This window comes from Microtus oregoni, unplaced genomic scaffold (assembly GCF_018167655.1).
Source record: "Microtus oregoni isolate MIOR12 unplaced genomic scaffold, Mior012 000015F_ref0000493, whole genome shotgun sequence".
Lineage (NCBI taxonomy): Eukaryota > Metazoa > Chordata > Mammalia > Rodentia > Cricetidae > Microtus > Microtus oregoni.
Window position 1 is genome coordinate 27,726,884 of NW_024543074.1, and position 24,616 is coordinate 27,751,499.

The 24,616-nt window shown below is 49.1% G+C and overlaps 1 protein-coding gene across 1 annotated transcript; it reads left to right on the plus strand.

Annotated features, from left to right (window-relative positions):
* The first annotated feature begins 1,990 nt into the window (after window positions 1–1,990).
* On the plus strand, window positions 1,991–23,738 carry LOC121456994 (SLP adaptor and CSK interacting membrane protein). The gene is made up of 5 exons (XM_041665600.1): window positions 1,991–2,025; window positions 14,059–14,182; window positions 16,716–16,779; window positions 19,632–19,705; window positions 22,145–23,738. The coding sequence occupies exons 2-5, from the start codon at window positions 14,071–14,073 to the stop codon at window positions 22,339–22,341; spliced, it is 447 nt and encodes a 148-aa protein (XP_041521534.1). The 5' UTR covers window positions 1,991–2,025; window positions 14,059–14,070; the 3' UTR covers window positions 22,342–23,738.
* Window positions 23,739–24,616: the final 878 nt, after the last annotated feature.

Genomic DNA, 24,616 nt, shown 5'->3' on the forward strand with positions numbered 1-24,616 from the left:
TGGAAGTTACTGACAAATTGAATCCAGAATTTTGGTCTTCTGCTTGCTAGGGTTTGAACTTGACTTGATTCAAGTTGTTGAATACAGTATGTCTATAGAGTTTGCAGTGCCACAACTGGATTGGGGACCTCAAAGGATGCAAAAACAGTGGATGAACAGAGCACAAAGCAAGGACCATAGCTTCGCTAGCCTGGGTTAAGCCATACCTACAGGAGCACTGACTCACTTCTCAGGAGGTAACTTTAAACTTGCTTTTTAAGCCGGGCAGTGGTGGTGCACGCCTTTAACCCCAGCACTCAGGAGGCAGAGGCAGGAGGATCTCTGTGAGTTGGAGGCCAACCTGGTCTACAAGAGCTAGTTTCAGGACAGGCTCCAAAGCTACAGAGATAACCCTGTCTTGGAAAACCAAAAAATAAAAATAAATTTAAATTGCTTTTTAAAAGGTAGGATTTTGCCGAGTGGTGGTGGTGCACGCCTTTAATCCCAGCATTGGGGAGGCAGAGGCAGGCAGATCTCTGTGAGTTCAAGGCCAGCCTGGTCTACAAGAGCTAGTTCCAGGACAGGAACCAAAAACTACGGAGAAACCCTGTCTCGAAAAATCAAAAAAAAAAAAAAAAAAAAGGTAGGATTTTTGTTTGTTTGTTTGTTTTGCTGACCTTTAACTGGTGGCAATCCTCCTGCCTCTGCCTCCCCAGTACTGGGATGGCAAGCACACACCACCATACCTAAGTTGGAGCAATTTTTGAGCGACTAAATTTCAGAGGAGTCTAAGGGGACAAGCACAAGGTTCACAGTGGGCGGTCTGAGCTGAAGGTCACCTCCTGGCAAGTAAACCTCAGCCCTGGCGTGACCTTCACGAGCTTCAGGATTCTAAGAAATGAAGGAAATCATCCAATTAAGCGAAGATCTTTTGAGATAAGGCGTGTGAAACACTGAAGAATTAGCCCGCAACAGCGCTCAACAATGGCTTCTAGCAACGCAACGATGTCGGCCCAGAAGGCCTGGGAGAGCTGTCTAGATGCACGCTCCTCCCCATTCCAATCCCTTGATGCCACGCTAATATTTTGAAATTGGCCATGATCAGGTTTTGGTTTTTTTTTTTTCTGTAAACACTAGTAAATGCTATACACCAGGGATCTCCTAGAAAGGTGGGGGAACCTTTGCCAGTCACTTTGGTGGCCATCATTGTTCTGGGGTGCCAGGGCAGCCCCTCCCTTGGAGGGCATTCTCAAGCACATCTGAACCACCCTGACGTGACTGCTCATGGTGAGATCTTACTTCTGCAGAGTGGTTTCTCGTTTCCACACCCCAGGCTTCCATTTTCAGAGTCTGTGAGCATCCCTGGGAATTCTCTCCCACAGCATGGCAGGGAATGACTTAACTCAATCCCAACGGTCCACTGCCTGCGTGTGGTGGCATACACCTGTGATCCCAGTACCTGGAGGACAGAGGTGGGAAGATCACACACTCAAGGCCAGCCTCGGCTATGCTCTCTCAGAAACTGGCAGCCTTTTCCTTGCCACCTCAGCAGAAGCTGGACCAGGAGCTCTAGGGCTTAGAGAGTCACTCTTGTGGGATGGTGTATCTGCCACTTGTCTCCCATCATGCCTCTCTGGGTGGACTCAGGGACCCGTCTCTCTTCTTGAGCCCCACACGACTGTGCCTAAGAATGTCCAAGGGAGACTTCCCCCATGGGAACCCCTCACTCACTCCCTCTGGAGCCTGACCCATCCTGGAACGCCCTTCCACCCCATGACGAGACTTTGTGGGTCTCTGCCGGAGCCACGAGAAGCCCTGGGAAGATTCTAGCTTCAAGAAAACCTGGGGTAGTCAGCTTCCCTGGAACGGGGATGACAGCCATGGGCTGACCAGAAAGAGGAAGTATGGTCAGGCTGGTGCCTGTTGCCTTTCAGGGTGAGTGAGGGTACGTGGGCGAGCAAGGCCTCACCCCAGCTGTGCTTGAGCACAGCACTCAGTCCACTGCCGTCACCCCAGGGGCTTGCATCGAACACCCCGGCAGTCCAGGTAAGAGCTTCGTCTTTCCTAAGGACAGCATCTTGTTTTTTCCACTGTAGTCATCCGTCCATGTTGGTGTTAGGCATGTGGCCAAACGAGCAATCTCTCAGGCAAGGGCTGAGGGACTGTTGCCTGAGACTGTGGTACACTGTCAGGGGCAACTGGAGGAACAAGGGCCTTGAAGAGTCTGCTGTGCCATTGCTGCTGGGTGATCTCAGCCATCTCTTTACCTCTCCAGTGTGTGTGCCAGGGATGATAAAGTTCATCTCTCAGGCTGATTGGTTGGGAGTGAGATGTGTAAAGTGTAAGGTGTTAACTCTGTCTGGGTAGTGATGGTGACATTTGGTATTCAGTAGTTAGAGGACCTCACGGCTCTGGGCTGGGGCGAGCAAAATGCTAACTTCATAAACACAGGCTGCATCTTGGTGCAGTCAGATGAAAGAATTGACCGCCACAGCTCTTGGTACCTTTGTCTCTCAGTTTCCTGTGTTTGGGATTTACAAGGCACCTACCTCCCTCCAGAGGCCTTGGGTGTTAGTTAGGCTAGTAGGAGATCTTGACTGAGCCATCTGCTTTTGGTCTCTGGAAAGTTAATCTTTTGGTTTTTGGTTTTTAGAGATAGGGTTTCTCTCTATAATAGCCCTGGCTGTCCTGGAACTTGCTTTGTAGCTGGCTTGGAACTCATAGACATCCTCCCTTCTCTCTGCATCTCCCTTTTTTCCTCCATTTCTTCCCTCACCTTCAATTTTCCTGGCAAATAGATACATCCCCTAACTGTTTGCAGACAATTTTGCTAGGCAAGCAATAAGGTATTGATTGCTGAGCATGTATCAACAGAGTTCAATCTTATGAGAAAATAAATCAGATTCAAGATTAATGTGCAGCTGTCCTGGTTTGATAAATTATCAGCTTGACAGACATGCATGCAGCAGTATGGTGGTGTGGCCAACTGCCAGTCCAGTACTGTCCCCATACACTATGCTAACACACGCAGGCATCGTAGCTAGCCCCTAACGGGTTTAATCAACAATGACGCTGACCATTGATAATGCAGAAGTGCCTCACCTTGTTAGCTCTACAGGATTTGCGTTCTGACCCAGCATCATTTTTAATGGAACACTAACCACGATGGCTTCGTTAGACAGTGGGCCAGAAAGCCAGTGCAGAATACAGAATAGGGATACAATCACGGTGCCTTCCCCTACGTCACTGCAGCAGAACAGAAACTTCTTCAAGGGGTTTTTTCTGAAAACATTTTATAGCCAGGCTTTTAATCCCAGTACTTGAGAGGCAGAAGCAGGTGGATCTCTGTGAGTTCGAGACCAGCCTCTTCTGCATAATGAGGTTCTAGAACATCCAAGGATCCGTAGAGAGCCCCTGTCTCAACGCCTGCACAAAAAAGTCATTTTATAATTCTGTATATAAAACAATGTCAGTACATTCACTTACCAGGAACTTGATCAACCCATTTACTTTAGTAAAATATCGCATGTTATTTAAAGAGGCGTGGGCTAGGGATGTAGCTTATACCTCTGGAAGCCTAGGGTTAATTCTCAGCACTAAACAAGCAAACAACAGAAAACCTCACAGAGATTCACAAAGGAAATATCGACCAAGCAGCACAAAACAAATACATAGATATGTAAATATGCTTTACATATGTAGATATCTTCTTTAGCAACAAGTTTAATGGACATAATGTATTTTTTTTTTTTTTGGTTTTTCGAGACAGGGTTTCTCTGTGGTTTTGGAGCCTGTCCTGGAACTAGCTCTTGTAGACCAGGCTGGCCTCGAACTCACAAAGATCCGCCTGTCTCTGCCTCCCGAGTGCTGGGATTAAAGGCATGCGCCACCACCGCCCGGCTGACATAATGTATTTTTAAACAACAATATATGAATATCAAGCTAATGAAAAATTATTGGCCCACATACAGTATTAACATGTGTGTGCATTATAGATGCTCCCATAATAAATTTTATTGTTGAAGAAGCTAAATCAGTCATAATACATAATTACAAATCACCAGAAATCCTTTGCTTGCCATCCACATCCTCCCCTGAAGTCCTTCACAGCCTGCAGGCCCTCCTTTACCCCAGACCATTGCTATAATAAGCTCGATGTAAGGCTCAGTCACCTTAACCTTCACATCTCATGCCCTATGCATATTAGACTCAAAATAATTGTTTTTAGATTAAAAAACATCAAACGAGATGTGGTGGCACTGGAGACGTGGAGGCAGATGAATCTCTGTGAGTTTGAGACCAGTCTGGCTTATATAGAGACTTCCAGAACAGCCAGGGTTACACCGAGAAACCCTGTGTCAAACAAAACCAAACAAAGCTCAGGTGGCATAGCTCATGACTGTTCTTTCCTCTACCTGGAAAAGCTCACACTTTCAAGAGCAGGGTGTGGGCCTTCCAAGAGCCGCAGTGCCCAGCTTTCTAGTGGAAAATTATTTGGCATCCTCAGCAAACTCTAGGAGCCTGGTATTTTAGTTCAAAAACATCACCTTGTAGTAGCTATGAATAATTTAAGAAGTTATTGGTGAATGACTCTTTACATCAAAGTGGGAGTTATACATCATATTCCATCTGACAGGAGAACTGAAGACTGACTCCAAAAAATGGGGTGCTCAGGACCCATCTGTAGTACCCTGAGGCCCTCCCTCAGGCAGTGGACGGGACGGAGGGAAGGACTGGAGGAAACGAGGTGTCTGCACCAGTACCCCCTGCCTCTGTCTCCATGTCCCTCCTTCCAGTCATCAGAATAAAAGGATTTCCAAGTTTGGGTGTGGAGAGTTGACACTGTCTCCATTCTACTTCAGTTTGACTCTAAACTATGAATTATGCTTCTACGGGAAGTGCTTCCATTTTTATTGATTTTTGCATAATACCTAAATAAAAAACACAATGTTTGGTATGCAAATGCAGACTCAAGGTAGGCAGCTGGCTCTTGTCCCTAGGGAGTTCCTGTATGTGAGCCATGGGGGCTGTCACCGCTTGGAGGCAGGGGGTACCGGCACAGACAGCACTCCAGAGCATCACTGCTTTAAGCCCACAGAGTGTGAGTCCCAAGCCGGGAGGCCAGTGACAATGCAAGGACTCCAGAAGTGCAGGTCCCTTGCAGAGCAAAGGCTCAACGGGACCCAGGAAGTGTGGGGGTTGCCAAGGCTGTAGGCAGGTGCCCACTGGGTTGGATTTGGTCATGCTCGCTCACCTTGGGAGCTCGTATTTCACTCTGTTTAAGTGGTCAGGAGTTACAGAAAGACAACAAAGGGTCGTATTTACATATGGCAGCCAACAGTGGGCCGAACAGGTGAGAGGGGACAGCGAAGTAACTGACTGCCCAGGTGACAGGACCCTGGGTTGATGCTCTGGAGTAGAGGGACAAGATGAGAGATGGAAGGAGGTGAGATAAGGAGGCTGAGGGGAGTAGAAAGATAGGGGGCTGAGCTTGCCTGCCTCCCAAGAAATGGAAGACTACAAAATGAGCAGAGACACCGGACTCTTTTTATAGCCCTGTCTTGTCCACATTCAGTTTTAAATTGCCATTATGTATCCACACAGCCATTTTCAGGATACATGTCATCAAGGTGGTCAGGTGGTAATACAGACTCCTGACCATCATCAACGACACACTGGCAACTAGACCGGAACCAGGCAGGAGCTGCTCATGCTGGCAGGCTTGGCTATGCCTTTGAAATCAGCTCCAACCCTTCCCATGCCCTGCCTGCTTTGGAGCCTTCCAAGCCTGGCTAGCAAATGTGGGGAGCCACTTAGAAGGCACCCCTTTCTTCCTAGTCACGGCTTCTGTGGGGGACACTGGGCTGACTACTCACATATGAACCGACGCCTCTTCCTGGTTCCCACACCACCGAAACACATATGCTCGAGGAAGCATTGGTAGATGCGGAGAGCTCATCAAGGACTGGGTGGGTGACCGCCAGAGGGATGCACCACCAGAGGGGTGTACCAAGCATCTGTGAACAACCACAGACTGAATGCCGTGCAGCCTGCCTTGGCCACTGCATCCCTCAGCACCTCTACCTGAGGCTTCTCCAGGCTTTGACCAGCAGCTGGCTTCTGCTTGGCTTCCTCCTATCCCGGTTCTCATACTTGTCCTTCTAGGTCCTAGCTCACAGTTGCCCCTTTATAGCCCAGAGGAACCCAGCACTCCCTGGTTTCTACCAGCAGCCCAGCTAATGCCCGTGGGTATTCTGTAACCTCCCAAGGAACATGGCTGCCCTTCCTGAAGTGATGGCAATTGTAAAGAGAACTTTGTGGTTTTGCTCTTGATAACGCCTGTGTCTGGTGATGCTCAGAGCTCTTTCGCCTGTGTCATCTCTTGGAAAAGTTTCAGAACCTTAATGGAGACATTAAGGATCTTGTTCCAGAGACAGACGCGGCTGCCCAACAAGTCGGTGCCCGGCAAACTGGTACTCAGCAAGTTGGGAGAAAGAAACCTGCTCCCTGGGTGCCCAGCTCAAGGCCTTTCAGTGTTCACATTTCTGGGAGTGTGCGACTTTCCATGTTGCAAATCATCTTCCTTCCTCCCTCCCTCCCGCTCTCTTTCTTTCTTCCCGTCTTCCTTCCTTTTTTCCTGTCTTTTTCCTTTCTTTCCTCCATCCCTCCTCCCCACCTTCCTTCCTCCCTGCTTCCTCTCTCTCTCTCTCTCTCTCTCTCTCTCTCTCTCTGTCTCAGTACTGGCTGGCACAGAACTTGTTGTGTTGATCAAGCTGGTCTGGTACTTGGGATTAAAGTGCTGGGATTAAAGTCATGAGTCACCAGTCTCAGACATTCCTGATGAAAGATGAAGTATGGTCACTGGCTCCCCAGAAATGCTTTCTGGAAAAGAGCAAGTTGAGGCCAGGATAGCAATTGCCCTTCCTTGCTTTCCTACTGTGCTCAGCCGCCATCCCTCTGTGGAATGTCTTGCTCAATCCTTGCCCCTAAAACTGTACATCAGACTCCTTGGGGCTCCTGAAAAATGTCCTAGTAACTTGAGGAGTGCAGAGCCTCCAGGGGGACAGGCATCTAGAATGTTCATTCCTCAATGCTCGCAATGGTCTCTTCTTCCCAACTTACCTCCTACCCCAGTGGTGGGTGAGAACGGAAGACAGGGGGGCCACTAAGGCTGTGTGTTCTAAAGAGGTGGTCAGGGAATAATACCACACAGGACAGGAACTTAAGGCCCTCAGTTGAAACTTTATCTATTACCAAGCATGGATCTGACAGCTCACCACACAAAAGGCAAAAACTCAGGACAGGACGGGTGAGAAAGAGATCCGTTTCATTCACAGAACAGGGCCCTAGGAGATGAATGCTGTTGTCCTCAATGCCTCCTCCCAGGGAAGCTGGTGCATGAGATGAATTTCCCATGGGAGGAGAGGAGGAGGTGTAGGGGGCAGTGGGCAGGCGGCTACTACTGCTGTGTGGTCTTCGCCATTCAGGGCATGTGGTTCCTCTCCATGGCCCTAAGATTGCAGCCTCCTACGGCTGGTTCCTATCGGTCTCCAGACAGCTCGATTTTCTGCAAGTTAAACCTTGGAGAAGTTTACTGTGTTACCTAATGGGGAGAAGTGAAAAAATAAGAAGCTTTGCTCATTGTGTAACTCAAGGTCACCATGTGTTCTGGCTCCCTAGAGCTAAATAAAGACCATTCGCAAGTATCCCCCTTTTTATTTATGGTGCTGGGAATCGATCTCTGAACTTTTGCGTACGAGGCACGTCATGCACCATGGAGCCACATCCTCAGGCCCGGCGGTTATCGGCTTAGTCATTTAGGGGTAGTTTATGTTTAGATGTTAAAGTGTCAGGCTAAGGGAAGAGAACTAGCCTTGCAAAAGAAGAAAGCGGCAGTAACTGCAAAGGGTGCCTCACAAAGGCGTGGCCGCTGTTCACTCCCAGGCTGCATGGCCCCCAGGGAAGTCTACCCACAGACACGTATCCTTTAGTCATCCATGCACCCACAGACATGCGTGAATCACCTGCTATGCCCGTCTGATCTGGCCGGGAACGTCAATAAAGAGAGGAGCAAGGGCCCTGCTGGCACGGTTGCTTATGCACCAGCACCAGCGAGGGAGACAATGACCAAATGAACACACGGTAGAGACCGGGAAAGTCGCCATCACCGTATGGGTGGGGAAAGAAGTGTTTCGTCCATCCATCATAGACTACTGTGGGTCGGGGGTGCTCTTCCTGAGCTGGGGAGCACTGGGGTTCAGGCAGGAGAGAAGGGAGGCTGCAGAAGTAAGTGCTATAGGGAGAGGCAGGGTGAGAAAGCTGGGCTGGAAAGTGGTAGAGGACTTCGCTGCTCACTTGGGAGCATTGTCTCAAAGCCCTGGTCTACCCCAGTACTTTGTTCCCTACCTTGGAGGAAACGGAAGTTTTGGGCTTCCATCCCTGCACTTCATTTTTCTCCTCCCTTCTGGGACCTCTCTGTCAATAACAGGATGAGGCGACGTTATAAACAAACAGTACTCACTGGGCCTCAGACCCTTCGCTTCTTGAAATTCAGGGTTTCCCATTCTGGGAGGATACCTTTCCCCTTCATTTCTTGTAAGAATCCCTCCTCCTACGTTCTTCCTCATTCCACCCCCCCCACCCCCATCTCCCCCGAACTACAGATTTATAGATTCTATAAATCTCTGAGACCACGGGCGGGAGGACTCGGAGCTAGGGAGCAGTGCGCATGCGTTCTGAACTCTGGCACAAGGACGTGTTATGCGGTAGGGAGGAGACACGAAGCGAGGAGGTCAGAGAGGCTCCTTGGGTCCACTTTATCCCCTAGGAAATGCATTTCAACATCCACATTACATCAGCTGTGACTGTCCTCCAAGGACCCGCGTCCTCGAAAGGAAAACAGAAGCACCAGGGAGTTAGTTTTTCCTCCTCGATGTGGAGGCAAGTGTGTTTAAATGAAGAGGAGGTAGAAACGAAGTCAGCATGGAGCCTTGCCGGTGCAAGGAAACTTGTGTATTGGTGGTAGCCTTCCAGGGACCAGGACAAGAACGGGGGAGCTATCTGAGTTCAAGGTGTCTTTTCAAGATCTTTCATCCCATCCAGCTCCTGCTGCCGCCACCTAGAGCAGCTCCCGGGAATAGGCACCCTGCCGACCGCTGAGGCCAGAGAACCTTCTAGATGGCCTGTCGAATATGCTGATACAGATTCTCATTCCAGCGCCACAGGTCAGAATTGAAAGTGGAGCAGGTCCAGGAGACCTTATAGTTAAACACATCTTCAAAAGGTCCCAGGCAATCCAAAGTTTCTGAGATGTCCAGACTTAGTGGTCAAAAGTTAAGGCCCTAGAGTCCGACGAACTTGGCTTTGGCTTCACTTATTTGCTCTGCAGTCTTGCTAAGCTCTCCCAGGCCTTTATTTTCTAACCCGTAAAATGGGATAATGGTGATGAGTACTTAGCATGTGGAGCTATTGCGAGGATTACACATGTTGCGGCATGTAGAGTAATGAAACTCATGGAAAGTCAGCACGGTCTCACTATGTAGTCCCGGCTGACCTGGAGCTCAATATGTAGAGCAGGCTGGGCTTGAACTCACAGAGCCCCACTGGCCTCTACCTCCCGAGTGCAAGGATCAAAGGCGTGCACCGCCACACCTGGCTACAGTTGGGTATTCTAAGTGTCCCCATACTGAGGTTCCCTTTATGGGCAGCGAGCTGCAGTGAGACCCTGAAGTCTTGCGAATTTTGGAAAATTTTAGCGATGGTTCTGCTTTCGGTTCTGTTATGAAGAGAAGGATTTTGTGGGTTTCATGTCAAGGTGGCAGAGGAAACAGAGTCCACACTCTGGTGTCTGAGCTGGAATCTCAGGTTGCCAGTTCGCAAGTTTCTTAACCTGAGTTCTGCTTCCTCTTCTGTGAAGCGGAAATGTGGTCATCTCTCTGGTCACAGGTTCCACATCGATGGATACAGCCAACAGAGGATTGAAGGTTTTCCAAAACACCAAACGCCTGTGTGTGGAACATATACACTCTTTACTCCTTGCCATTGTCCCCTCAACAACACAGTGTAGCGCTGTCTGCAGTGTTCTAACAGTGTTGTGAGTACAACAGGTGATGTCAAGTGTGAGCCGGTGGGAAATGTACAGGATCTTATGCAGAGCCGTCTTCTCTACCCACGTCACACATACTCTGGTTCACGTGCGCGTCGTACATGATCTTATGCAGAGCCGTCTTCTCTACCCACGTCACACATACTCTGGTTCACATGCGCGTCGTCAGCATCTGTGGATTTGGGTCAGAGTGAGACCAGCATTGGTCCTACTGTTCTGCTCTCCTGGGCTAAGCTCATTCTGGACCCCACTTTGGCTCTGAGAACCCTGCTTTATCCCAAGCACGAGTCCTGCTTTGAGGACCTCTCCTGCCATCATGTGGTAGCCTGAGAGAGAGACCCTGCTGCTCCGTGGCCAGCGTGACAACACCAGCACCAAGCGACTGACTTCTCACCAAAGATGACAGAATCAGCCCGCCATTTCCCAAACTCCTTCTTGAGCTGTCACAAAGATGGGAAGATATTTTTGAAATGTAGCAATATAAGCCCACGGATCCGATTTAATTCAAGAGGAGTGAGCATGGCGTCATCTGTGTCATAACCCTTGCCTTCCTCAAAATGCCCACATCCAAATGCCCAGACCCTGATTACACCAGAGCTCATAGCCAATGGGAATCAAGACGTCTAATTAGCTGACCAAGACGTAGAACTCATCCTGATACAGAGAAAATGTAGATGGAGGCTTTTCTGTCCCGCCTGGTCCAGCAGAGCCACTTTTAAAATAATCGCTCAGAGGTTTAATATTAGTTACAAACCATTCTGCCTATTGCTCAGGCTTATTACTAACTAGCTCTTGCCACTTAAATTAACCGGTTTCTATTAATCTATATTTTGCCACCTGACTTCATGGTGTTACCAGTTTTCTGGTATATCTTGTTGCTCCAGTGGCTCCCTGGCATCTCTCCAGCTCCACCCTTCTTCTCCCTGTATCTCTGCTTGGATTTTCCATCTGACTCTATCCTGCCTGGCTATAAGCCAAAGCAACTTCTTTATTAACCAATGGTAATAACAATATATTCACAGCATACAGAGGGGTTATCCCACAGCACGTGGTTATGCCAGAGTTCATAGTAAATGGGAATCAAGGCTTCTAATCAGCTGAGTGAGGTGTGGAAATCATCCTGAGTCAGAGAACGGAGTCAGTGTAATCTCAAGAGTCCCTGCACAGGGAAGAAAGGCAGCGGAAGAGCTTGGAGGGAGATGGGACAGCAGAAGAATGATCAGAGCATGGGACAGGGCTGGCTTTGAAGAGAAGAAGACGGTCACCAGCCAAGGACTGTGAGTGGCTCCTAGAAGCCAAAGAGATAAGAAAATGGATTCTCTCCTAGAGCCTCTGAAACCCAAGGCCATAGACAGTCCTTTGGTTTTAGACTGACAAGTGAGATATTCATGAGCTGCTGACCTCCAGAACTGAAAGGTGAATTTTTAAACTTTTATTGTATGTGTATGACTGTTTACCAGCACCGACATGCGTGCATCATGTATGTACAGTGTCTGCAGAGACCAGAAGGCACTGGATTTGCTGGAACGGAGTCAGCCATGTGGGTGCTGGAAATGGAACCCAGGCCTCTAGAAGAGCAGCCAGTGCCCTTAACCACTTCTCTCCACCCAGCATTATACCATCTTTTAAAGATGCATAGTCTCCTTCTGCTGCCCAGGCTGGCCCCAGCCTTCTGGGTTCAAGTCATGCCCCTGGCCCAGCCTCTCCAATAGGCTGCCCTTGAGAAGTCTATTGTCCTCTGGGAGTTGTGGCCACAGCCTTGGGCAATCCTATCAGGCAGGCCCGGATTTGTCCCACACTCAGCAATCCTGCAACCTAGAGTCTTATCTACCGCTTGGCCTCTTGCTGTGACCAGAGTAAGATTCGGTTTCTCTCTCTTTCCAGGGCCTGCACCACCCCCACCCCGCCTCTACCTCCTCCCACCCCCCACCCCCATGCATGTAACCTCCATATATCTCCTCCGCAGAACATTCTCCTGTCTGGAAGCACCTTAACTATTGAACTAGCCTGGTGGTCTCAGGTGACATCAGACTGGAAATGCAATGTGATTCTCTTTGATCTCTCTCAACTTGACAAATTACTCTGTCCATTGGAAAAACATCTCTCTACAGTCCACGGAGGAGGGGATGGGAAGGTGTTTCTCCACAGTCCCCGGAGGAGGGAGTGAGAAAGCATCCCTCCACGGTCCATGGAATAGGGGGGTGAGAAAGTGTCCCTTCACAGTCCGTGGAGGAGGGGATGAGAAGGCATCCCTCCACGGTCCATGGAGGAAGGGATGAGAAAGCGTCCCTCCACAGTCCCCGGAGGAGGGGGGTGAGAAGGTGTCCCTCCACAGTTCACGGAGGAGGGGGGTGAGAAGGTGTCCCTCCACAGTTCACGGAGGAGGGGGTGACTGCAGAGCATTATCCATGGTGGGCACTGAACATCCGCTCTGGGGAATTGCTGCTACCACATCACAGCCAGCGGTTCTCCTTCTAAAGCAGGGTGTGTGAACTCCATTGGCCATTCCACGGTGACTCGAGACATTATTATCACCAGATGGAGGCCCTGTGACACACAGAGAGCATTCTGGCCATTCTGGGTGACCTTGGGAAGGTCCCTTCACTTGATCTTTGCTCCCCATCTGGAGATCAGGGTGAGGGCTGAGGATGAAGAGAGAGGTGGGAATGCATTTCCCAGACTTTCAGGGCCCTGGACACACTAGAAACATGGATGGCAAATCCAGTTTCATTTCTAAGAAGAAAGGAAAACCTTTAGCCCCTGAGCTGCTCTGAAATGGTCCATGGTTTCACTTCCTGGAAACATCATTCTCCCTCTGTCTTTCCCAAGAGTCTAGTGAAAATGCAATTTATTTAATTTTGAGACTTAAACAATGGTTTCCAATGGAAACACACTACATGGTGATTGCTCTCTCTCTCTCCTCTCTCTCTCTCTCTCTCTCTCTCTCTCTCTCTCTTCTACCTCCATTTTATCAGAGTGGATACAAATAGTTCAAAAGTCAGGTAGCATAGAGAGTTGACAATGAGAATGATGGCCCCTGGCCACCCTCTCTCCTTTTACCCAGTCTCTAACACAACAGTGTTCAACCCTCGTCTCCCATATCAGTCTCTGTCATTCTAAGTGCAGCTGTGTGTGACTTTTGGAGAAACTTAATGAGAGAAAGACAAGAAAGAATGGAAGGAAGGAAAGAAGAAAAGAAGGAAGGAAGGAAGGAAGAAAGGAAGGAAGAGAAAGAAAGAAAGAAAGAAAGAAGGAAAAGAAAAGAAAAGAAAAGAAGTTCCACTATCCCGGGGGTTGGAGAAATGGCTGAGCTGTTAAAAGCACCAGCCACTCTTCCTGGGGTTCAGGGTTTGACTCCCAGCACCCACATGGCAGCTCACTGTCCAAAACTCCAATTCCAGAGGCTCTGACACTCTTCTCTGGCTCCATGGACACCAGGAACACATGTGGTACACAGAGATACATATAACCAAAACACTCCTACATACCAAATAATTAAAAAAAAAAAACCAAACCTCTCACCACTTCTCAATTCTGTGTCATGGTAACCGAGGCCCAGCATGAGCTCCAGTGGAGCAAACCACATTCAAGTCATAGCACCCATCAGGCTGTTTTCCCCAAGCCCATCCTCACAACAAAAAAGTGTCTCCTGTCTTTGTGGCATAAAGAGCTGCAGCTGAGGACTGCTGGCAGGGGTACATCTCCCCTCTGCTGTGTCTTGTGCCCTCTGTTTCTGGAGTGACTTACAGCTAAACATCAAACTCCCATGAAGAAATTGGCACCATCAGTCCCCTGTGGCAGGTGGTACTGTCACAACTCAGAAGATGAGTGACTGGCCTGCAGCCTACTAAGGCATTGTCTGTAAGGTTTGACTATCTGATTCCTCAGCAGATGTGTCAGGAAACACGGAGGGTGACAGCGCCCCCTGCAGGCTTTCCCCTCGTGCCTCATGCCTCCGTCTCTGTTCTCCTTAGGCTTCCGCAGCAATGAGTTGGTGGAGGGACAATTTCTGGATCCTCTTGGCCGTGGCCATTATCGTTGTCTCCTTGGTCCTGGGTCTCATCCTGTACTTTGTCTGCAGGAGGCAGTTTAGACAAGGTAACGATGGCCATCTTCCCTGGGCAGGTGGAGGTGGGGCAGGTGATGTCAGTACAGCGGAGCTCGGATCCTCCTGGGCGTGCGAGGGCTAAGCTTAGACAGAGCATCACGCACTTTGGTTGTGGTTTCTAGCCACGCCACTGACCTCTGTCCTGGGCCTCAGTTTCTCATCTGTGTAGTGAAGGGGAGTGGGTAGATTTATCTCCCAAGACCTTGTCAGAGGATTTGGGTAATAGCAGAGGCAGCGGCAGACAGTCTGTCTCCAGGCACTGGGGCTGGAACCCTGTTTCTGCCTGGCGCTGATGTCATCTTTTCTGTGGGGCTCAGAAGGGAACAAACAGAAGTCTGTAGAAAGTCAACCGTCTCGAGCATGCGTTAAGACACAGATGCAAAGGCCGGGCGGTGGTGGCGCACGCCTTTAATCCCAGCACTCGGGAGGCAGAGGCAGGCGGATCTCTGGGAGTTCGAGGCCAGCCTGGTCTACAAGAGCTAGTTCCGGGACGGGTACCAAAGCTACAGAGAAACTCTGTCTCGAAAAACCAAAAAAAAAAAAAAAAAGACGTAGATGCGATCTGCGATGAACGTGTTTTGCCACCACGACTGCCTTGTCTCTCTAAGAGCTGTTTTCTGCTCGTATCTCCAACTTGACCAGAAGTTTTTGGCCTCCTCAGACAAAGTGACTGCTTGGATATTAACAGCGACTTTAGATTATCTGTAAGTGGGTTTTCCAGTTTGCTGTTTATCTCCTGAAACATGAACCCCAGTCAGTGGCATGGTCCCTTGAGATCCTAGTCCTTTAAAAGAAAAGTAAAATGTGGGCTAAGCCAGGAGCGTGCCCAGGGATGGTATACAGTGCACAGGGTGCCCTGGTGCACACTCCTCTCTAAGTGATCAGGGCCCTGTCCTTCAGGCAGCTGCTTAAGGACGCAAGGCTGCACAGAAGAGAAGTCTTTTTGGTTTGGTTTCCAACCTCTCTTTTAGAGCTGAGAAGAAGCCCAGAGGGAGGCCGAGCCTTCACGGAGGTTTTCCAGGTGTTGGTGGCAGAACTGGTATCAGATCTCAAGTGTCCTGGGTTCCCAATTTGATCTTTTCTCACTACCCATTAAGTAATGATTTTTTAATAAAAAGGGGGTGTATTTACTTTGAACTGCATTACTTTATACAATTAATATAATTTTTAAGGAGGGTGTTTGAGGCTCATACAACTCCCCTATCCATTGCCTTTTAATTATTTTTTTGTTTGCTTTGTTTTTTGAGACAGAATCTCATATGGTCCAGGCTGTGCTTGAACCCCTGATCCTCCTGCCTCTGCCTCTCAAGTGCTGAGATTACAGATGTGTGCAATTATGCCCTGTGTATCCATTTTATTCTTTTAGGCCAGTGAGGCGGCTCAGCAGGTAAAGTCAATTTCCACTAAGCCAAAAATCTGAGTTTGATCCCCAGGACTCCTGCTGAAAAGAAAGAACTGAGTCCCCAAAGTTGCCCTCTGACCTCCACACATGTGATATGAACATGTGTATGCACACACATAAATAAATAATGAGCTAAAAAATGTTAAACCTTTCATTCTCAGATATGAACAAAAACATGACCCTTGACAAAAACCCCTATTTTCCCACTTTTATCTGTACTGACCTCTGTTAACAGTAGGTTATGGCAAATAATAATATACACACTGCTTCAGCACGGGTTCTCTGGGGGAATATAACTTGTAGAATGAATCTCTCTATGTCTATAGAGAGAAAGGGGATTTAGTAGAATGGCTTACAGTGCTTCAGCTAGTCCAACAATGGCTGACGATGAAGGGAAAGTCCAGGAGTCCAGTAACTGTTCAGTCCACAAGGCTGGATGTCTCAGCTGGTCTCAGTACGTGCTGGGATCCTGAGGAAGCAGGCGCTAATGTCAGTGAAGGAATGGATTTGCCAGTGAAAGCAAGAGCAAGCAGACAGAGAGCAAGGCTTCCTTCTTCCATGTCCTTTATGTAGGCTGCTAGCGGAAGGTGTGACCCAGAGTAGAGATGGGCCGTCCCACCTCAAAGAGCTGAGTTAGAAGTGGGTCTTCCTACTCCACATGATCTCATTAAACAAAAATCCCTCACAGGTATAACCAGTCATATTGGGCATTTTAGCTAATCCCAGATGTAGTCAAGTTGATTAATAATAATAATAATACCATAATAGCCATCCACACACCCAGCACATCACAGCCAAACTATTCTTCCCTTCCTTAGTTCATTTCCTCCCAACCACTCCTGCCTATTCACAACCTACCTAGTGCCAATCAAGCCATGAAGCAATGCAGAAACAGCCCATGTGGCTGTTGCCAGCCCTGGTTCACCACCCAGGCTCTGTGGCTTTATGGCCAGGGTCCAGATGCCAGCTCCGTCACTTCAAAGCTAGGTGTTCCTAAGTCTGTTACATCTTGGCAGTTCCCTTCCACACATCCTGGATCTGCTGGTTTTCCAAGGCCTTCAGAATGCTGAGGTCACAGCCTTCACTGATGTGCCCTGAGTGACTATGGTTTCCCCCCTTAGGCAAGAAATGGTCAATTGCCAAGCCCTGGAAACCTGATGGGAGAGACGAAGAGAAGATGTATGAGTAAGTGGGGGCGATTCCTGCTGTTCAGCTTTGGGAGCCGTCTGCTCACTGCCACCAGGGCCCTTCCACTATTGCTCTGGTGTGTCTGAAAGGCCCTTTCCTGTGGAGCTGGTGAGACGGATTCTTCATCTGCGGCAGGAGGGAGGTCCGGGGCACTGTGGGTGCAGCGCCCCTCTGGCATTCGCTGCAGGAGACTCCCTGAGAGCAGCTATCCTGGCAGACGTTGCTGCTAGGCTTTGGGTTGCAGGCTCAGGAATACTTCTTTTCCTCACGCAGATTGCAAGTGTGATCCTCTGACAAAGTTGTCTGCAAGCCCAGCATTCGCTTCCCCCTTTAAAGATTTATTTTTATGAGTATAAATGTTTTACCTACATGTATGTCTATGCACCATGTGTGTGTCTGATGCCCAAAAAGGATGGCATCTGGATCCCCAGAACCTGGAGTGAGGGACAGCTGTAAGCCATCATGTGGTGCTGGGAACAGAATCCTCCAGCCCGAGCACCAGCTTTACTTCTTCTTGTGATGTGTTTGGGACTCTTTTAGTGTTGTTTGTGCTGAGGTTAGGGGCAAGGATCCACGAGAGGGACTCATGGGACCCAGAGGTTGTCTCACTCACACAGTCTTTTGTTTGTTTGAGACAGGATTCTACGATGTAGCTCTGGCTAACCTGGAACTCAGTAAATAGACCAGGCTGGCCTCAAACTCAGAGATCCATCTTCCTCAGCCTCCTGAGTGCTGGGATCAAAGGTATGCACCACCATGCCCAGCACAGCTACGGTTTAATATAGTCAAAAATAGATAAACTCAGCAGAAGAAAAAAGCCAAATAAGATGGACTCTAGGAGGAACCAGACACAAGCCTCCAGCTGTCCTTCCCTGCTAGTCCTGAGGACAGATCTCAGCAGATGTGTATGTAAATATGTGTGCCAACTCATGTGAAACATCACAGACCCGGGCAGCAGATCACAGACCCAGGCTGCTCATCATAGACCTGGGCTGCTCATCACAGACCCAGGCTGCTCATCACAGACCCGGGCAGCTCATCACAGACCCGGGCAGCTCATCACAGACTGGGCTGCTCATCACAGACCCAAGCTGCTCATCACAGACCCAAGCTGCTCATCACAGACCCGGGCAGCTCATCACAGACTGAGCTGCTCATCACAGACCCGAGCTGCTCAGCTGAGCCTTGGTACACAGGGATCGTGATAGCCCATGACTGACTTAAGCTATGCAGTCTCCAGCCCCTCCTGGAGTCAAGGGTCCAGACAAGCAAAAGCAGGCATCCCCCATAAATGATGAGCATAACCATAAGAAGTAGCCAAAGTTCCAGGTTCATAAACACAGTGGTTGTCAAAGCTGAGAGGTGATCACCCAGGACTCAGTCAATGGCTGACCTTTGCTACGCAAAAGAAATGTATATATATATATATATATATATATATATATATATATATATATTCTAAAATGTATTTTATTGGGGTTTGAAGAGACCAGCAAATAGAAGCTCTCCTTGCCCAGTCTGATCCCACTGATGAGTAAGTCAATTATGTATCACACAGCCAGATGGCCAATGCCTTGCTGGTGCAGTGGAAACGTCCCACAGAAGTGTGGTATTGCTACAGGAAAATGCTTCCAGGAAGCACACCGCTCAACAACTTCCCATGAACTGAGCAGTAACAGTGCCCAGCTCAAGAGTGGATTGCGTTAACACCATGGACACTTATTTTCAGTCATGGTGGCCCAAATTCCTACTAGCCAGAAGGAATCAGCAAGGTGTTTGTTGTTTGTTTGTTTTGTGCTTGACATGAACAGAACAGCACACAGAGTTTTGCATCTTTTGCTCATTTTTTTTTCAGTTCTGGGGGGTCAGTTCAGTCCCAGGGCCTCGCATATAGTGATCCAGGCTCCACTATTGAGCTGCAACCCCAGGTCAATGCTGTTGTGGTCAGACTCAGTGAATGTAGTTGTAGGTTGTTCGCTCTGCCTGCTGTAGAGAATCCCACTGTAGGAGGAGGCTATGGTCAGTCTGTCCCGTCTCCTGTGGGTGGACACTGGGATAGTGAGTGGTGAATTGTGTGTAACAAATGCCTGAGGCAATCAGCTCAGAAAGAGAAGAGGTTTCTCTTGGCTCACATTCTCCGATTTCTAGTCCAGGATTGGTTAGCCCTGTTGCTTCGGGCCTGCGGTGAGGCGGTGCATCAAGGAGGGAGTGCACCATTGAATAAAACCTCTCATCTCATAGCCAGGGACAAGAGGAGGGGTGAAGAGAGGTGGAAGGGATTTGGGGAACCACAGCCACCTTTGAACTCATGCTTCCAGTCACTTGAAAACTCCCCACGAAGCCCCAACTCCTAAATTTTTTTACCCCTTTCCAAGAGTACGGAGCTGGGCCTTTGGGGGCCATTTAGCATCTGTAACAGCAGTGCTGTTGTGAACGGCTCTGCTCAGAACATTCTGGACACATACATGGTAAATTCACAGTAGCGCTGCTGGTCACGGGGTTGATACTTAACATCAGGAGGAAGTCCACCTGTCTTGCAAACTGAAATACACCTGATGTGTGGTGGTCACACAGGAGGAGGCAGGCTGTGCTCTAAGGACGATCCCCACCCACCCCTGGGCTGGAGGAAATTATTTCTCTGGGGTGACAGAAACGGAATGCAGAATCTAGAAAGCGAAGGAAATGCTTCCAATGTGTAGGAATCGAGATCTGAATCTTCAACCCATTCATTGGCCTTGATACCTTACAAAGCAGCTGGCAGTAGGCTTGATTCAGACCAACCACTGACTCTCTCTCTCTCTCCCTCTCTCTCTCTCTCTCTCTCTCTCTCTCTCCCTCTCCCTCTCTAGGAATGTTCTTAATCCATCACCAGGGCAGTTACCTGCTCTGCCACCCAGGGGTTCGCCTTTTCTAGAAGACCCTGGTAAGTACATTTTACTGATAAGAGCTTCACTCTGGGTAGGATAATGAACATATGGAGCTCCTTGTCTAGCTTACTAACGAGATACTATAGGCTGGGCGGCTTCAACAATGGGGCAACTATTTTCTCGCGGTTGTGGAACCTGGGACTCTGAGATAAAGGCCTTAACTACTTGGGTATCTAGGGAGGGTTCTTCCTATTGCAGACTGTGGCTTTTGTTTTTAACTTGTGTGTGTGTGTGTGTGTGTGTGTGTGTGTGTGTGTGTGTGTACAGCTGTAAAGAATGAATGCTATGCATGTGATAGGCATGTGACAGTCAAGGGACAACCCTCAGCTGTGGTTCCTGGGCACCACACACCTCTTTTAGAAAAGTCTTGTGGTCAGGCAGTGGTGACCAAACCTTTAGTTCCAGCACTCAGGAGGCAGAGACAGAGGGATCTCTGTGAGTTCGAGGCCAACCTGGTCTACAGAAAGAGTTCTGGGCCAGCCAGGGCTACACAGGGAAACCCTGTCACAAAAGACCAACTCTTTCATTGACTGGAACTCACCAAGCAGATGAGGTGGGCAGGCCCATGAGTCCCAGGGATCTGTCCTAACCTGGGATTACAGCTGTGCACCTCCCTGACCACCACACAGTTGTGCGCCACCCTGACCACCACACATATAGACAGAGAGACAGACAGACAGACAGACATGGGTTCTGAGGATCAACCTTGGGTCCTCATGCTTGCATGGCAAGTACTTTGCAGACTGAACTGTCTCCCCAGTCCCTTTTAGCGTTTCGTTTTGTTTTTTGATGCAGGGTCTCATGTAGCCCAGGCTGACCTTAAACTCCCCTAGCAGCCAAGGATACCTTGAACTCCTCCTACTGCCTTCATTTCCCAAGTGTTATGATTACAGGTGAGCAGGCAGTGATGGCGCACGCCTTTAATCCCAGCACTCAGGAAGTAGAGGCAGCTGGATCTCTGTGAGTTTGAGGCCAGCCTAGTCTTCAAGAGCTAGTTCCAAGACAGAGAACAAAGCTACAGAGAAACCCTGTCTTAGGAAAAAAAATAATAAAAAATAAATAAATAAAATGATTACAGGTGAGCCCCACCATTCCTGAATGTTTCCTGGTTCCCTTGACTGGCTCCCTGCTAGACATGACCTCGTTTAAGTCTGCATAGCTCTATGAAACTGAAGGCTATCATTGCTCCTTGGACAGAGGACAATACTGAGACCCAGAGAAGTTAAGTGACTTACCCATGATCACCAAACTAACTGACCTCTGGAGTCTAAACATGAACTCATTTTATAGGCAATGGTTTTTCAGTGTCCTTGGAGGAAGATAAGATTATTGTGCAGGCAAATCTGATTCTCATTATAGGTGCAGCTAGGCTATTCGTCAGTGTGTTAATCCATTTTCTGTTACTGCAACAAAATACTCCAGGCTAGGTAGCTTTCCTAAAGAGAGGCTTATTTTGTTGGCAGCGTGGGTGGAAGTGTCCACACAGCATGGCACTGGAAAGCTACATCACATGACAAACATGGCATCATGGCCGTGGCCCATGTGACAGCGGGAAGTCATGTGGTAGGACAGAGTAGAAAGCAAAGAGAAAGACCCATACCGCGTCTTAATGGGCTCTATCTCTTAAAACAAAAACAAAAACAAAAAAATTCCTTATTTTAGTTTTGTGTTCATATGTGTTTGAGTGTCTGCCCACATGTGCACCGTGTCCAGAGTCCAGAAGAGGGCACAGGGTCTCCTGGGGCTGGAGTTAGGGGTGGATGTGAGCCACCTGATATAGTTGCTGGGAACTGAACTCAGGACCTCTGCAAAGCAGTAGGAACTGTTAAGGCTGAGCTCGCCCTCACACACACACACACACACACACACACACACACACACCACATTTGTGACCGAGTCCCCAACGCACAAGCCTCAGGAGAATCATCCTCAAGCCACAGATGAAAGTGGCAAGCCTTCTCGTTCCTGCTGTGGACTCATTCTGCAGTGATTCTATCTTTGAAAACAACCCACACACACATACACACCCCATTTCCTTCCTTCTTTGGGGGCAGATTTGCATGTAAGCAATGGCAAAGGGTTCTGGGGAGCAGCCTAGGGTGTGGGGAGGGATGCAGCTACAAGCTCATCAGATCCTTGTGATCTGAGATCTGTGGACACAACTGAGGTCACCTAGCAACAGGCTGTGGTATGTTTCCTAAGTGTTTGCATCATAGCTCCCTGGATGTGAGGCTCTGAAAGCAGAGAGGTGGGAGGCAGGAGAGCCGCCCAGCATTTGCCAGGCATGCACTTGGGCGATCCTGAGATGTGTGTCATGTCTGTGACTGGTTTCCATTTGTGAAATGGGGAACTGGCCTTCCAGGAAGTGGGAAGGTCTGTAACAGGCTCAAAGCTCAGAGAACTTGCGTTGTAATGACCCCGTTTCTGCGCTTTAGCCCCACAGGAAGTGCCAAGTCAGTCACTAGCTTGGTACTCATCAGTGAGGAAAGTTAGAAACAAGAAGGTCTTTTCCATCTCGGGCTCCGAAAACGACTACGACGATGTTGAGATCCCAGCAGGCGCTGAAAACCAGCAATCTAAAACAACCACACCTTCTTGGCAAGCTGAAAAGGGCTTACATAGCTCATTTTAGAATAATCTAGAATGGCTGGACTGTAACACAGGCTCTTCCCAACCCCCAGAGGAAGCCACCTACGTAGGAGCTACAGCAGAGGACAGGACAGTTTGACGTTCCCGACGCTCCATGCGCCCTGATGCTCCAGATGATGCTCCTGGTGTTTCTGATACTCCAGAAGCTCTGGCCTGAGACTCAGAGGTCTAGCCCTCGCACATCTCTGGAGGCTGTTTCCTTAGTGTGGGCCACTGGGCCTGTGAACATTGACTCATTTTTCCACGTCCCCTTTTGTTCCCTTGGTAAATGTGGGTCTGAGGGATCTTAAGACTTGGTATTTGAGTGAGTGGAACCTCCCAACTACCCTCCCTATCTAGACCATGGCTTGGATGTCTGCCTCTCTCCTTGCAGGCCCTACCTACTCCTGCACCTCTTAGAGGCTGTGGCTTGTCATTATAGCTGAGGGTTCTTGGGGTACACAGGTCACCACACCCTGAGAGTCTGGAAGGAAAGGAAGTGTGTTTTGTTCTTGTGAAGCCACCCCACCCACTCGCACTCCAATCCCCAGTACCTTCACAGAATGTGGACCAAACTCATCAAAGAGAATCGAGTTCTTACAGAAGCTTATTTCGTGTGTTTCTGGACAGTATTTTTAACAGTCAACAAAGGACACAGTGGCCTTCTGACTTCCGCCTCCAGCTCTACTGGCGGCGCCAGGAAAAGAAGGCTTCCCCAAAGTCTTCAGACAGCACCAGCCGGAAGCAGCTTATTCAAGATGAGAGTTCAGGGCTTAGCATCCTTTCTGTAACTTACTACACCTCTTAGTCTATATTGCTGTCCTTTCCATCCCTATCTTTCCTGGGCGTTATCTCTCACCTTCCTCCAAGCGTTCCCGAGTGACGTCACCACCATCCGCAGGACTCAGAGCCTCCTCCTCTGCCCTAAGGACTCCCCCACTGCAGTCCCCAGCTGAGCACCCTCTACAGTTCTAGGCTGCATAGCCTGCAGCTACGTCCGTCTGATTATCCCACAGGACCCTCAAGTCCAGCACATTCCATGGAGACATTCCCACGCCCAGGCTTCTTGTGCTGGGTTACTTTCCCCATGGCTGAGGGCAGAAATCAGCATCTTTTCTCACATCCTTTATTGCCAGCGTTCCCCACTTCCTGTGGACTACGCTGTCCCATCACTACTCTGAGGTCAGCCATGGCCAGCACTTCCCAAAGAGAGCTTTAAGAGCCTCTGTTCAGTACCTTGTCTCTGGTGTCTCACACTCCAAAACCCTGTTCGGCAGCTGGTGGTTTTCTTAAGTAAACTTTCCCTCTTAAACTCCTTACAAGATTCGTCAGGATTTTGTTATCTTTTTGCTCACCACCTCCTTACAACCTCCACCCTGCCCAGTGTGTTTCCTTCGTTTGAAAATACCTTTGCTAGCTGGGCGGTGGTGGTGCATGCCTTTAATCCCAGCACTCAGGAGGCAGAGTCAGATGGATCTCTGTGAGTTCGAGGCCAGCCTGGTCTACAGAGTGAGTTACACAGAGAAACCCTGTCTTGAAAAACCAAAAAAGAAAGAAAGAAAGAAAGAAAGAAAGAGAAAATACCTTTGCTACGGGCTCTCTTGCACCTGCTCTACGTGATATTCCTCCCCACCTTTGCTTCTTAGGCACCACTCCATCCTTACCATGCAACATGTGGGCACTGTGCCGTCCTTCTCACTGTTCCGGATGTAGTGGTGGCCTTCATAGGTGTTTCCCGTCGAAACTCTAGCATCTGTAACATCTAGCGGTCTGCTCAGGGGTCTTGCATTTCCCTTGGACCAAAGGTGACGTCAGAGAAGGTTGGGCTTTCTCTCCATTGTTTTCCCTGTTCCTAGCACGCCGCAGATGGTCAATGAGTATGTCCAACGATCAACTGGATGATGAATTAACTCCCGCAGGTTTCCATAACTCCTTGGCCCTAGGCGAGGTTTCCTTCATACATGATTGGACACTTACTCTGTTCTTCCTATTCTGGGGGCTTGTCGTGGTTTAAAACGTAAAGTGTCCCCCACGGGCTCACGTGTTGAGTATTTGTTCCCCAGCTGGGGGTGTTATTTTGGGAGGGTCTGGCAGTGTTAGGGGGTGAGAGCTAGCTGAAGGAAGTGGTGGTTGCCGGGGGTGTATTGTCAAGGACTGTGTTCTGCCGGGGCCCCCTCTTGTCTGTTTCTCTTGGGCCGCCTACTTCCGGTTAGTCTGTAGTGAAGCAGCCTCTCCCGCCTGCTCATACATCATGCCATTGGCCTCACGACAGGCCTAGA

Excerpts from the sequence above, each read along its gene's own strand:
- LOC121456994 (XM_041665600.1), top strand. The coding sequence starts at position 14,071 with ATGAGTTGGTGGAGGGACAATTTCTGGATCCTCTTGGCCGTGGCCATT. Across the intron at positions 14,183-16,715 it reads CAGGAGGCAGTTTAGACAAG|GCAAGAAATGGTCAATTGCC; the intron begins GTAACGATGGCC and ends TTCCCCCCTTAG. Across the intron at positions 19,706-22,144 it reads GCCTTTTCTAGAAGACCCTG|CCCCACAGGAAGTGCCAAGT; the intron begins GTAAGTACATTT and ends TCTGCGCTTTAG.